Below are 14,871 nucleotides of genomic sequence, written 5' to 3'. Positions count from 1 at the left end.
CTAGAGATCTCTTCAAGAAAATTAGAGATACCAAGGGAACATTTCATGCAAAGATGGGGTTCAATAAAGGACAGAAATGGTATGAACCTAACAGGAGCAGAAGATATTAAGAAGAGGTGGCAAGAATACACAGAACTGTACAAAAAAGATCTTTACGACCCAGATAATCACGATGGTGTGATCACTCACCTAGAGCCTGGAATTCCAGATGTCCTGGAATGTGAAGTCAAGTGAACCTTAGAAAGCATCACTACGAACAAAGCTAGTGGAGGTGATGGAATTCCTGTTGAGCTATTTCAAATCCGAAAAGATGATGCTGTGAAAATGCTGCACTCAATATGCCAGCAAATTTGGAAAACTCAGCCATGGCCACAGGACTGGAAAAGGTCAGTTTTCATTCCAATCCCAAAGAAAGGCAATCCCAAAGGATGCTCAAACTACTGGACAATTGCACTCATCTCACATGCTAGTAAAGAAATGCTCAAAATTCTCCAAGCCAGGCTTCAGCAATACGTGAACCATGAACTTCCAGATGTTCAAGCTGGTTTTAGAAAAGGTAGAGGAATCAGAGATCAAATTGCCAACATCCTCTGGATCATCAAAAAAGCAAGAGAGTTCCAGAAAAACATCTATTTATGCTTTATTCACTATGCCAAAGCCTTTGACTGTGTGGATCAAAATAATCTGTGGAAAATTCTGAAAGAGATAGGAATACCAGACCACCTCTTGAGAAACCTATAGGCAGGTCAGGAAGCAAGAGTTAGAACTGGACAGGGAACAACAGACTGGTTCCAAATAGGAAAAGGAGTATGTCAAGGCTGTATATTGTCACCCTGCTTATTTAACGTATATGCAGAGTACATCATGAGAAACGCTGGGCTGGAGGAAGCACAAGCTGGAATCACTATTGCAGGGAGAAATATCAATAACCTCAGATATGCAGATGACCCCACCCTTATGGCAGAAAGTGAAGAGAAACTATAAAGCCTCTTGAAAGTGAAAGAGGAGAGTGAAAAAGTTGGCTTAAACCTCAACATTCAGAAAACTAAGATCATGGCATCTGGTCCCATCACCTCATGGGAAATCGATGGAGAAACAGTGGAAACAGTGTCAAAGTTTATTTTGGGGGGCTCCAAAATCATTGCAGATGGTGATTGCAGCTATGAAATTAGCCACTTACTCCTTGGAAGGAAAGTTATGACCAACCTAGATAGCATATTAAAAAGCAGAGACATTACTTTGCCAAGAAAGGTCCATCTAGTCAAGGCTATGGTTTTTTCCAGTAGTCATGTATGGATGTGAGAGTTGGACTGTGAAGAAAGCTGAGTGCAGAAGAATTGATACTTTTGAACTGTGGTGCTGGAGAAGACTCTTGAGAGTCCCCTGGACTGCAAGGAGATCCAACCAGTCCATCCTGAAGGAGATCACCCCCTGAGGGGAATTCAGAGTGGAGAGTGAGGCACTCTGTGCCCCAGGGAAACTGGTAGAACAGGTGTTTAGATAGATATTTTCAGGAACTGATTTTATGATCCGAATCCTTGTATCCCTTCATATCTAGACAAACAGCTAAATCCCTTCATGGTGACATTAGCTCCTTGCAACCAGCAGAAAACCCTTTGTAAAATAAGCACTTGATTGCATAGAACTCTCCCTTCATCAAAATTTCATATATTGACCTTCTCCTGGTGCCTCTTTGGAGAAATCTCTCAGAGCTCCCTGAGATGCTGTCTCCCAGGCTGCAGTCCTCATTTTGCCTCAAATAAAATTCAACTCACAACTCTCAAGTTGTGCGTCTTTTTGAGCAGGTAGAGGGTAACTGTGGGGAACACCTTACATAGCTTGTGCAGGCTTCTTCATACCACAGATTAATTTGGTGACATATTGAAGCATAAAAGTTCAGACTTTGCTCAGTTGTTTCTGAATTCACGGGGGGATACACAGAAGCAGAAATAAATTTAATGATGTGTTTGCATATTGTCTAAAGCTAGACACACTAGCACAGGGCTTTAAGTCCCAGTGCGCCTGGTAAGATAAAAGCCTATCTGCTTATTCAGCTACCCAAGAGCTGCTCATCTCAGCTAAGGTTTCCAGGTAATGATTTCAGGATTCTAGAACAAATAGCTACTGTTTGGGAAAATAAATTTGTAAGTAAAACATTTTATGCCTCCATACTCAGTTAAATAAATTATCTAATGTAATGCCCAAAAATAATATTTTCTTCTCAGAACTGTCGGAATCTGCTTGTACTTATTAGCATCCATAATATGACTATTAATTTATTTTGATGTTGATTCACAGGAAAACCTTCACTTCTTTTTTCATCGAATACTGTATAGATAAATTTAAGGGTTTTGTTGTTGTTGTTAGTTTTACCTTATTTAAAGAGTAATGTAGGTGGTACTTTCAAAATTAAAATGTACAAATTCATCTTCATATGAATCACGTGTCATAAGGTCTAAAGAAAAGCTCCTCACCTATATTCTATTCTTATGCACATTAAAGACATTTAATAGACATTCTAACATGGCACACATGATACACACACTAGACAGAGAAACCTATGTATCTCAGAAGTACTTATTGTCACTAAACCTGTTTCCACTTGGATGCTATAAAAGTCCGTTCAAAATCCAAAGAGATACAGCAATATGCTTTAAATTCTGCTGTTTACATTTCCTTTTAGCTCTTTTCTTTGACTGTTCTACAGGCTCCATCTTTGGCACCAGACACTCCAAAAACAGGTAATGAGTTGTGTGGTAAAGCAGTAATAAATCTCAAGAGAAAAGGTGATATTATCGCATGTCTCACTAAATACTAAAGACTAGTACCAATAACAATTATTTTCATTGTTGTTAGTGCGTGTTGTAATAATTTATTCTAACACTAATACATAAATGTTCTAAATTGTTCTTTGAGCGACATAAAAATTGTAAACACTTTTTGCACGCATGGAAATTTTTCAAGCATAGGAAATACGAGTCACTCTTATAGCCTGGTGTTTCTAACATTGTTGTTTTTTTCACGTTGTTTTGAAGATGTAATGAGACATTAATTCATCCAAATATTCTTCTTGAAACAAGAAAGGTTATGCTCAGAGTAATTAGTTTGTAGATTGTAACATACCTTGGGAACAACATGTAGATTTAGAACAAATTTCTCAACTGCCTATCTCACATATTTATATTATTATCAGGTAGATAGCAATGTCTCTTTAAAGAGTGACTACTGACCAAGTCATTTTCTGAGTACAAAATGAAAATTGCAGAAATAAATTGTGTTCTTCCTTACAGATATACTATAAGCATCCAGAAGTGGTACATGTGTCTGTATCTTTTTCTTGATCATTTCCTCAAGAATTTAGAGAAGAGCATAGAAGAATGGAAATAGGAAATTGCTCATCCTTAACTGAATTCATACTGTTGGGAATTACTGATAACCCTGGGATTAAAGTAGCCCTATTTATCCTGTTTTTCCTTGTTTATCTCATTAACTTTCTGGCAAATCTTGGAATGATTATTTTAATTAGGTTGGATCCCCAGCTGCACACACCCATGTACTTTTTCCTCAGCCATTTCTCTTTCTGTGACCTCTGCTATTCAACAGCAATTGGCCCCAAGATGTTGATAGACATTTTAGCCAAAAACAAATCAATCCCCTTCTATGGCTGCGCTCTGCAGTTCTTGATCTTCTGTATCTTTGATGACTCTGAGTGTCTCCTGCTGGCAGTGATGGCCTATGACCGGTACAAGGCCATCAACAGCCCCTTGCTCTATGCGGTCAGCATGTCCAGCAGGCTGTGCTCCCTGCTCATGGCGGGGGTTTACATGCTGGGGATGGCAGATGCTTTGATCCACACGACATTAGCATTCCGCTTATGCTTTTGTGGATCAAACGAGATTAACCATTTCTTCTGTGACTTACCCCACTTTACCTTCTCTCCTGCTCTGATACACTGGTCAATGAGTTGGCGTTATTCACTGTTTTTGGTTTTATTGAATTAAGTTCCATTTCAGGAGTCCTTGTTTCTTATTGTTATATCATTCTAGCAATCTTGAAGATCCACTCTACAGAAGGGAGGCTCAAAGCTTTCTCCACCTGCACCTCCCATCTAATGGCTGTGGCAATTTTCCAGGGAACTATACTCTTCATATATTTCAGACCCAGTTCTTCCCACACTCTAGATCAAGACAAAATTACCTCATTGTTTTACACCCTTGTGATTCCCATGTTAAACCCTCTGATCTATAGCCTACGGAACAAGGATGTGAAAGATGCCCTAGAAAAGCTAAAAGATAAATGATGGTTTTAAATATTTATATTTGGCATATGTGCACCCATTCATTTTATTTATTGCATAAATAAATTATTTACTGTAAAATTATTTTGAATGTTACAAGAAAAACAAAGATGTCTCCAATAATTTAATTGATAAAATGAGTATTCATTCTAAACCTCAATTTTAAGAAATGTTGCATACTTCATTATATGTCTAAAATTTATAAATAATAGTCCCTCCATTCAGAAAGTTTTTCAACCTTTCTAGTTTTGCTAAATTTATGTCCATTCTTTCATTCAAATATCAATTCACTGTTCTTATAGCACATTATGTGTTTACTAAATGAAGTCTGAGCATTTAAGCATTTTGTGTTCCATGGCACTTTGAATAGCTTCTATACTAATAAATCTTATTATCTGTTTGAAGTAACCAACACTAATTATGTAAATACCAAATAATTCATACTAACCTCAATATCATCATGAAGTAAAAACAATAGGTAATAAGTATAAAGAAAATCCTAAATTAGTTTTTTTTTAAGGCTTCATCAAATGGAGATTAGAGTGTAAAAGAGAAATGATGCATGTTGTAATAGCAGAAGATAGCAGGAAGAGGGCCTGACAATTATAGACGTCTTAAGGTGGACAAGGCCATGACTTTTTAGAAGTATTTTTAAGGAAGGAAAAAAGTAAATTCTACCCTCCTAGTACATGTTGGCAGATTTAATAACTAAATTTATATGGAAGAGATTAACAAAAGGAAAAAAATGTTTAATTACGTACATAGATGGAATCCACATAACATAAGAGATTCCAAAGACGGCTAAAAGGAGGTATATATAATCTCATTTTATCTTAACATTTTAACCATACAGAACTTTGACAAAGGAGAAAGTGGTAGGAGTCTGAAAATGAACAGGAATAGAAGGCCATTCACCAGGAAGTGAAAAGAGCAAATGTTTGGTAGACAAATGTTTCCTGGGATGCACAGAAACATTGAATCATAGAGAGAAATTATAACAGAATTTTTTAGCTTCCTCCCTGTCTAGGAGACCTAGTTCATACTATTCTGTAGTCCCCATCTATGATAATAGTTCCTTCTTTGAAACATGAGTTCTATCTAAATTATTTTAGACAGCTAAGGGCAAGTTAAAAAGAAAAAACCTTTGTCATTTGCATCTTAAAAACATTCAGCCCACCCACAGGAACCGCTGCCCACTACCTTTCTGACCCCACCCCCCCGGCTCCCTTTCCCTGCAGCCAGTACCAGCTCCTTCCCTGCTGACCTCCAATCAAACCGTGTAGATTCCTATCATGGCCTCCACACTGCTCCTCTTTTCACCTAGGTATTACCTAGAATGATCTCTTGTATATAATAAGTCAGCATTCAAGAGATATGCCCCGAATGAATGAATGAATAACCATAAAATGGGGATACCCATAATGCCATAGGATTCTTGTGGAGTTTAATAAGAAAATATATGTAAAGTGATTAAAATAGAAGTATTTGGTACAATAAAAAATACTCATCTCAATATAGTTGTCATACTAAACAGCCATATTTTGGGGTGGCAAATTTTGCTCTCTTATAGAATCATAGTTTTGAGAACATGGGTAAACCTCGAGGGCATTATGTTAAGTGAAATAAGTCAGACAAAGTAAAGACAAATGCTGTATATTCTCCTTTATATGGAATCTAAAAAAGTTGAACTCAAAGAACCTGAGTAGAACTCAAAGAACCTTCCATGGGCTAGAGGAGTTGGGAGAAGGGAATATTGATGTTGATCAGATGGTTCAGATTTTCCGTTATAACATGAATAGTTTCTGGGGATTTAAGGCACAATGAGACGACTGTATTTGACAATGATGTTTTGTACGCTGGAAATTTGCTCAGAAAATATATCTTAAATTTTCCCAACACAATCAAAAAGTGACAACTATATGAGGTTTGCTGTTGTTGTTTAGTCCCTAAATTGTGTCCAACTCTTTTATGACCCTGTGGACTATAGCCCACCAGGCCCCCTGTTCATGTGATTTCCCAGGCAAGAATACTGGAGTGGGTTGCCATTACCTTCTTCAGGACATCTTCCCAACCCAGGGATTGAACAGGCAATTTTCTTTACCACTGAGCCAGCAGAAGAGACCATATGAGGTAATAGACCTGTTTGTTAACCTTGTAACAGTTATCATCTCACATATTATTATCAAAATATACATTATCTACCTTAAGGAAAATGATGATGTCAATTACATCTTAATAAAACTGGGGGGGAAAAGTACAAATGGTTAGGTTATAAAGAGCAATGGAAAGTGCCTTGAAAACCTGTATCATTGTGCTTTAATTACCAATAATCAACACTTCTATCATCCCTTCATCTTGAACAATGCCTTTATTCACCTACAGGCCCTTCTAATCTTTCCTACAGCAGTAAGGAAACTTAGTGTGCTTGGGGAAAAATGCAATGAATTAAAATCTGTGTCACAATATTGAATTTTTTAGGGACAGACGACGATTCTCAGAATGTGACCATCTGGGTGAACACTTGCTTCGGTCCTACTGTTTCAGTGTTACCAGTTAGTGTTGTGTTAGTCACTCAGTTGTGTCCAATTCTTTGGATCCCTACGGACTATAACTCACCAGGCTCCACTATCCATGGAATTCTCCAGGCAAGAATACTGGAGTGGGTAGCCAGTCCCTTCTCCAGGAGGTTTTTCCAACCCAGGGATCAAACTCCAGTCTCCTGCACTGCACAGGTATTCTTTATTGCCTTAACTACCACAGAAGACATCAGGGGTACCTGGAAATTCTTAAATATAGAAGAATTATTTTTGCTTGCTTGAATCTGTTGCATAGAATTTCTCCTAAAAACATGTTTTTCTAGTTATTAAAGAACACATTCTTAATGAGACCTGAAATCCATTGAGAGCTAAACTAGATTACATAATTTGTAATAATAGTCTAGCTTCAAAAACTCAGTTTTAAATCATTGAAGGGAAGATAGTCTACATGATCTGGAGGAGAAGCCTGGTTTAAGAAGCTAAAATTATGTCTTGGTTAAGCAAAATGTAACTGGAGGGACTTTTGTATCCCTGAAGACTCAGAAAAACCTGACGGAATAACTAATTTGACAGGAATCAGAAGACAGGAACAAGGAAAACGTTATATCCTCACAATGTGTACCAGAGAAGTCAACAGTGGTGTTAAAGAACTTGAGTACCAGAAATGCTTGTTTCTTGAATTTAATTAGTGCACAGTGATTAACAATTAGTTACATGGCTTGAGCTTTGCCTCAAGAATATCCCCCACAAGAAAGAACTTTGGTATCTTAGTATTGGGATCATCACACAAACGAAATATAGAATCCATAAAAATTCATCTGTAGGAATCCCTTTTTTCAAATATAGAAATGTTCCAATTTCAGTGACTTTAGTCTGATGAACATTCTCTTTATGGAAAGCAGTGGAGGAAGACAGCAAACAAGCAGGCAGAAGATAGAGACAATGAAAGCAAACAAATGTAAAGAAATCCTGTGTACCCCCAAATTGCCAGGTGAGGTTTCTGAATAAATAGGAAAGTACCTGAAGTCTTTCAAGCATAATCTAGTATATGCCTGACACATCTTGCTTAACATCATCTACAATTAATTAGATAACATACTAGATATGTGGTATTTTATACTAGTAAAATAGATAGTATATAACAATTCCAAAATGTTTTCTTGTTGTCCCTCAAGTCCACTTCTAAAGATTTCCATAAAGAGACCCTGAACATGAGAAATTATGTAAGCATACAATCATTCATTTTAGAGTTTATGATATAAATAATTGAATATACATTTTTGCATATAAACAGTGCTTCTTTTCACTAAATTAACTTTGAAAATAGTAACATAAGTATGAATAACTGTATGTAAACCAGTAGATGAATGAAATGAATGAATATACATCAGAGGAAAGGAATATAATGCTTCTGTTCAGAAAATTTTACATGTAACTGGGTTGATTAAGGTCTTTTTATGTTTAAAATCTGAGTTTATACAAGAATACATGGTCCTCTCTGAGCAGTGTGAGTCAAGTTGGGTTTTCCCATCTTTATATAGAATTTTTAATTGCCACAATAAATTTAATGGATGTGCATATGTGTGTATTGTGCATCTCTGTGTTTGCACTATTGTGGAATTAAAACAGTGCACCTTTATTGGAGTTGGTTAAGCATATGTGATAAATGTTGGATGAGTGGGAAAATTTAATTAAGTATAGAACTGAACTCTGAAGAGATAGGGACAAAAGAATAACAGGAAAAATCTATATTTCTGTCTGGATAATCCCGCATATGAAACCGTGTTGTGCTCGGTCGCTCAGTCCTGTCCAACTCTTTGTGACCCAATGGACTGTAACCCACCAGGCTCCTCCGTCCATGGAATTTTTCAGGCAAGAATACTGGAGTGGTTGCCATTTCCTCCTCCAGGGGATCTTTCCCACCCAGGGATCTTTCCCACATCTCCTGTGCCTTCTGTATTGGCAGGTGGATTCTTTACCACTAGCATATTGGTCACATATTTCTGAGAACAAAATAATTGAAAAATCCAGAGCTCAGACACAGACATAGAAATATACCCTAAATTATTCCAGAAACAACACTGAATGTGCAGGAAGAGAGAACCACACTGAAGAAAACATCACGAGTTTAGTCACAGGTATTAATATTTTGCAGTATGACTTTCTTAGATATATTTTACTTGTTCTCACTCAGGGTTTTTTTTTGTTTGTTTTTTTCTTTTCACTAAAATAAAAGTGTTCACCTCTAGTAAACAAAGTTGCATCATGTATTTTGGAAAAATCTTAATTCAGTTCAGTTCAGTCACTCAGTCATGTCCAACTATTTGTGACCCCATGAATCGCAGCACACCAGGCCTCCCTGTCCATCACCAATTCCTGGAGGTCACCCAAACTCATGTCCATTGAGTTGGTGATGCCATCTCATCCTCTGTCATCCCCTTCTTCTCCTGCCCTCAACCTTTCCCAGCATCAGGGTCTTTTCAAATCAGTCAGCTCTTCTCATCAGATGGCCAAAGTATTGGAGTCTCAGCTTCAACATCAGTCCTTCCAACGAACCCAGGACTGATCTCCTTTAGGATGGACTGATTGGATCTCCTTGCAGTCCAAGGAACTCTCAAGAGTCTTCTCCAACACAACAATTCAAAGACATCAATTCTTCGGTGCTCAGCTTTCTTTAGGAGAAGACAATGGCAACCCACTCCAGTACTCTTGCCTGGAAGAGTCGGACACGACTCACTTTCAGGGACAATGGAGTGAGCCTGGTGGGCTGCCATCTATCGGGTCGCACAGAGTTGGACATGACTGAAGTGACTTAGCAGCAGCTGCAGCAGCAGATTTCTTTATAGTCCAACTCTCACATCCATACATGACCACTGGAAAAACCATAGCCTTGACTAGATGGACCCTTGTTGACAAAGTAATGTCTCTGCTTTTTAATATGCTATCTGGGTTGGTCATAACTTTCCTTCCTAAGAGTAAGGGGCTTCTGATCAATCACCATCTGCAGTGACTTTGGAGCCAAGAAAAATAAAGTCAGCCACTGTTGCCACTGTTTCCCCATCTATTTCCACGTAGTGATGGGACCAGATGACATGATCTTAGTTTTCTGAATGTTGAGCTTTAAGCCAACTTTTTCACTCTCCTCTTTCACTTTCATCAAGAGGCTCTTTAGTTCTTCACTTTCTCCCATAAGGGTGGTATCATCTACATATCTGAGGTTATTGATATTTCTCCAGGCAATCTTGATTCCAGCTTGTGATTCCTCCAGTCCGTGTATCTCATGATGTACTCTGGATATAAGTTAAATAAGCAGGGTGACAATATACAGCATTGACATGCTCCTTTTCCTATTTGGAACCAGTCTGTTGTTCCATGTCCAGTTCTAACTGTTGCTTCCTGACCTGGATACAGGTTTCTCAAGAGGCAGTTCAGGTGGTCTGGTATTCCCACCTCCTTCAGAATTTTCCACAATTTATTGTGATCTACACAGTCAAATGCTTTGGCATAGTAAATAAAGCAAAAATAAATGTTTTTCTGGAACTCTCTTGCCTTTTTGATGATCCAATGGATGTTGACAATTTGATCTCTGGTTCCTCTGCCTTTTCTAAAACCAGCTCAAATATCTGGAAGCTCACGGTTCACGTATTGTTGAAGCCTGGCTTGAAGAATTTTGAATAAACTCTTCAGAATTTCTGAAATCTGTATTAGCTTAGAAAGGGCAGGATCTCTAAATTGAACATGACCAGTGTTAATAAACTGCATTCAAGGACTGTTTGTGAGAGACCCTTCTGATAATGGAAGTGTCATTTCAATGGTTCTGAAAACTGCAAGAGAATCAAATATTTATAGAATATGCAGCTACAGCTAAAGACTTAAAATTAAACAAAGAAAAATATTCCAATGTACAGTACTCAGTAATAGGAGCACTCATATAAGTCTTTGAGTGCATTACTTATGTCGTTTTAGCTTTTTAAATCTCATGTGACAACTATATTCATTAAGGAGACATCATCTAAAGTCTTATCCAGGTGAAGAGTTAGCCACCTAGTCGTGTCCATCTCTTTGTGACCCCATGGACTGTAGCCAGGCTGCTCTGTCCATGGGATTCTCCAGACAAGAATACTGGAGTGGGTTGCCATTCCTTCTCCAGGGCATCTTCCAACCTGGGTCTCCTGCATTGCAGAGGGATTCTTTACCATCTGAGCCACCAGGTAAGGTCTCTTACCTAGGTGAGCACAGTACTAAATATTATGAATTTAGTCAGAAATTTTCATTTCTTTTCATCTTTTACTCATCCAGCAAGTATTCATTGAAGGCCAAATGTGTTTTCTAGGTAATTTTCTAGGCATTAGAGATATAAGATACAATAATAATACCAGAAATTTCTACTCTCTTGGAGTGTATAGAGGGAGAAGCTAATGATACAAATAAATTATTGCATGTATTAAACATATCATGTTTCTAAGAAAAAAATATTGTTAAGGGGATAAAGAGTGATTATCTCATTATATTAGATTTTCAGAAAAGAATCTTCTTGTAAGGTGGTATTTGAATAGGCACATACATGATTTAATAGAAATATATTTATTAACAGTGGATTGAGCGCTAAAATATTTTGGAGCCTATTAACTTCCTTACAAGGTGTTTCATGTTTTTATATTTCAAGCTATTATGTCAGTGAGGATGTCAGTATGTATAGTGTATGTCACTGAGTTCAGTGTGAGGATTGGCACGGTATGAAACAGACTCTATTTGAACAATCACTTATGAGCATTTGGAACTGAGCATGCTATAGAGGGCTTCCAGGTGGCCCTAGTGATAAGGTACCTGCAGGAGACATAAGCGGTTCTGGCTCAGTCCCTGCGTCTGGAAGATCCCCTGGAGGAAGGCATGGCAACCAACTCCAATATTCTTGCCTGGAGAATCCCATGGGCAGAGGATCCTGGCGGGCTACAGTCCAGGGTCTCAGAAGAGTCTGACATGAGTGAAATGACTTAGCACACAGCATGCACATGCTATAGAGAGAAAGGATGATGATATGTGGGAGACACAGGGAGACAGGACTCTGTGATGCCCACAGGTAGAAAGTATCTTTAAAATAGTGACAGAAGTGAAAGCTAGGAAATGATGACTATGAACTTTCTTGGTTCATTGAATTGGCTAAAGTAAACAAGATCCAAAAGGGCAGCAGAATATTCATACAAAATGCGTTAACTATGATGGACTCACAGTAGGCAATACAATTGAAAGGATGAGTGCAAGAAACAGTCTATGCTCAGCTGTAGCACCAGCCAGAAGGGTGGAACACAGCTTCTGGGGCATAACAGCTGTGTGAAGCACAGGCTTACCGACAACCAGGAAGCAGTTATGTACCAACAATACTAAAAATGAGTTGTTGGTTTTTCATTTATTTTTATTAGTTGGAGGCTAATTACTTTACAATATTGTAGTGGTTTTTGCCATACATTGACATGAATCAGCCATGGATTTACATGTGTTCCCCATCCCGATCACCCCTCCCACCTCCTTTTTTTTTTTTTAAGAATTGTGTGTGATTTAGGAGGAAAGAGAGAGAAGCAGAAGTCACACACCCTCCTTCCCTGTGTGTCTCTGTGTATCTTTTTCTGTCTCTTATAAGGACACTCTCGTTGGATTTTGGGTTCACTTTAAGCTCATCTTGACTCTTACCTTAATTACATCTGCAAAGATCTTATTTCCAAATAAGGTGACATTCTGAGTTTTGGGTGACATGGATATTTGGGAGACACTATTCACCCACAGTGCTTCAACGTTGGCTCAGAAGGTGAAGAATCTCCCTGAAATGCAGGAAACCCAGGTTCAATCCCTGGGTCAGGAAGATCCCCTGGAGAAGGCAATTGCTACCCACTCCAGTATTCTTGCCTGGAGACTTCCATGGATAGAAGAACCTGGCAGGCTACAGTTCATGGGGTGGCAAAGAGTCAGACATGACTGAACAACTCACAGTTTCACTTTTCATACACTCACAACACACATTATTTTACACATGATATACAGCTATTTTATTTGACATTGAATGGAACAGAACCTAAGAGATCAAATAGTCAATTTATGACTCTAAATTTATGATCTAGTGAGTTGACTACATAATTTGAGTCATCATCTCTACAAGAAGATTTATTTAACACCATGTAATAGATCAAATTTCTTTTGGAAATACATATCTTCAACCAAATTGTATTAAGTGATTCATTAATTTCCTGACACTCTCTTTTACATCTTTGTTCCTGAGGCTATAGATCTGAGGGTTCAGCATGGGACTCACCACTGTATAAAATACAGAACCTACTTTGACCATGAGCCATGAGTTTTTGGACCTGGGTACACAATAAAGGAACAGGATAGTCCCATGGAACATGGTGATGGCGGTCAGATGGGAGGCACAAGTAGAGAAGGCTTTTTGGCGCCCCCCAGCAGAGGGCATTTTTCTGATAGTGGCAAAAATGGAAATATAAGTAGTGAGGATAATTGCCAGGCTGCCCACCTCATTGAATATGGCAATGGCAAAACAGAGCACTTGGCTGATGAAGGGGTCAGAGCAGGAGACAGAGACAATGACAGAGTGCTCACAGAGGAAATTATTTATGATGCTAGACCCACAGAAGGATAACGCCAGGAGAGAACAGGTGAGTGTCAGGGAGGAGACTACACCCCACGTGTAGGGACTGGCCACTAAGGATGCACAGAGCTTTGGGGTCATGACCACTGTGTAGAGTGGACGCTTACAAACGGCCACAAATTGGTCATCAGCCATCACTGCCAACATGAACGCCTCTGCCACTGCAAACATACAAGCCGAGAAGAACTGCATGATGCATCCCGTGAAAGAGATGGTTCTGTCTTCCACAACCAAATTCTCCAAGAGTTTGGGTGTAACTGTGGTGGAATAGCAGAAATCAACAAAGGACAAGTGACTAAGAAAAAAGTACATGGGGGTGTGGAGTTTGGGACTGATCCTGATGATGGCGATCATGCCCAGGTTCCCCACCACGGTGACTGCATAGACGGTGAGGAAAACCAGGAACAAGGGAACCTGGAGGTCGGGATATTCTGAGAAGCCCAAGAGGGTGAATGTGGCTCCGGCACTCTGATTTCCTTCAGCAAACCACATAATTGTTGGAGAAAATCTGAGACAGTGACAATAAAATAATAACAATGATAATGATGACGGTGCATGGATATCACATTTATCATGCAGCAGACACTGTGTTGGTACCTTCGTTTTGACCACTAAATAAGACTTTGAATTTCAAAACAAGCAGTCTCATATTTTACAAAGGGAAATGGAAGCATATATGAGTTAAGACACGTGTTTGAATTAACACAGCCTGCTAGTGATGAGTTAAGTTTGAAGTTGATCATGAGTGACAGAAATTGAATTTAGTTTAGAGTTAGAAAGACATATTTCTTTAGTGCTGTAGAAAAACATGTTTTTCTCAGTTCCACCAATCTGAAGGTCTGTGCTGTTTAGTGGAAGTAACATAACAATAAATGAAAACATAGCACTCAAATTTATTTTAAAAAGCAGGAGGAGTAATATTTTTAGAGGCCATAGTACTTCTATCCTTATGTTCAAACTGAAGATCATTGAAAAGGCAGAGGTCATGAGTCACCACAATAATTTTCACGTTTTGGAAAACATAAATGGACAATGAAGGAAATAAAGCTCTAACTTCAGGTTTTCCAATGATTCCAGTCTGATGGTAAAATTATTGGCTTTGTGTTCAATGCAGGAACCTGGTAAATTAATGAAGTTGTATTATAATTTGTAGTGCCCTCATTTTTGCTTTCTTTCCCATTTGACTATTTCTCATTTGTCTCACATAGTGTCACTGATGTCTCTCATTGTCTCACTGATGCTCTCAATGTAGTCTTTTAAATTCTTTGATCAATATCTCTTAACTTGCTATCAATATTTTTAATCTAATAAATTTATTAGGAATATTATAGCATTCAGTGCTTATAGAATATCTGAATTACAGAGTAACTTAAAATATA

At 38.3% G+C, this 14,871-nt stretch overlaps 1 protein-coding gene and 1 pseudogene across 1 annotated transcript; one reads left to right on the top strand and one right to left on the bottom strand.

The window, feature by feature from the left end:
* Window positions 1-3,377: 3,377 nt before the first annotated feature.
* LOC122450552 lies at window positions 3,378-4,300 on the top strand (annotated as a pseudogene).
* Window positions 4,301-5,655: 1,355 nt separating this feature from the next.
* Window positions 5,656-13,984, bottom strand: LOC122449355 (olfactory receptor 5D13-like). The gene is made up of 2 exons (XM_043480869.1): window positions 13,062-13,984; window positions 5,656-5,788 (listed from the first exon to the last, which is right to left on the bottom strand). Exons 1-2 carry the CDS (start codon window positions 13,982-13,984, stop codon window positions 5,656-5,658), a joined length of 1,056 nt encoding a protein of 351 aa, XP_043336804.1.
* Between the last annotated feature and the right edge of the window lie 887 nt (window positions 13,985-14,871).

This window comes from Cervus canadensis, chromosome 11 (genome assembly GCF_019320065.1).
Source record: "Cervus canadensis isolate Bull #8, Minnesota chromosome 11, ASM1932006v1, whole genome shotgun sequence".
NCBI classification, from domain to species: domain Eukaryota; kingdom Metazoa; phylum Chordata; class Mammalia; order Artiodactyla; family Cervidae; genus Cervus; species Cervus canadensis.
The sequence above is the reverse complement of the archived record's forward strand: the minus strand, read 5'-3'. Positions and strand labels throughout refer to the sequence as shown.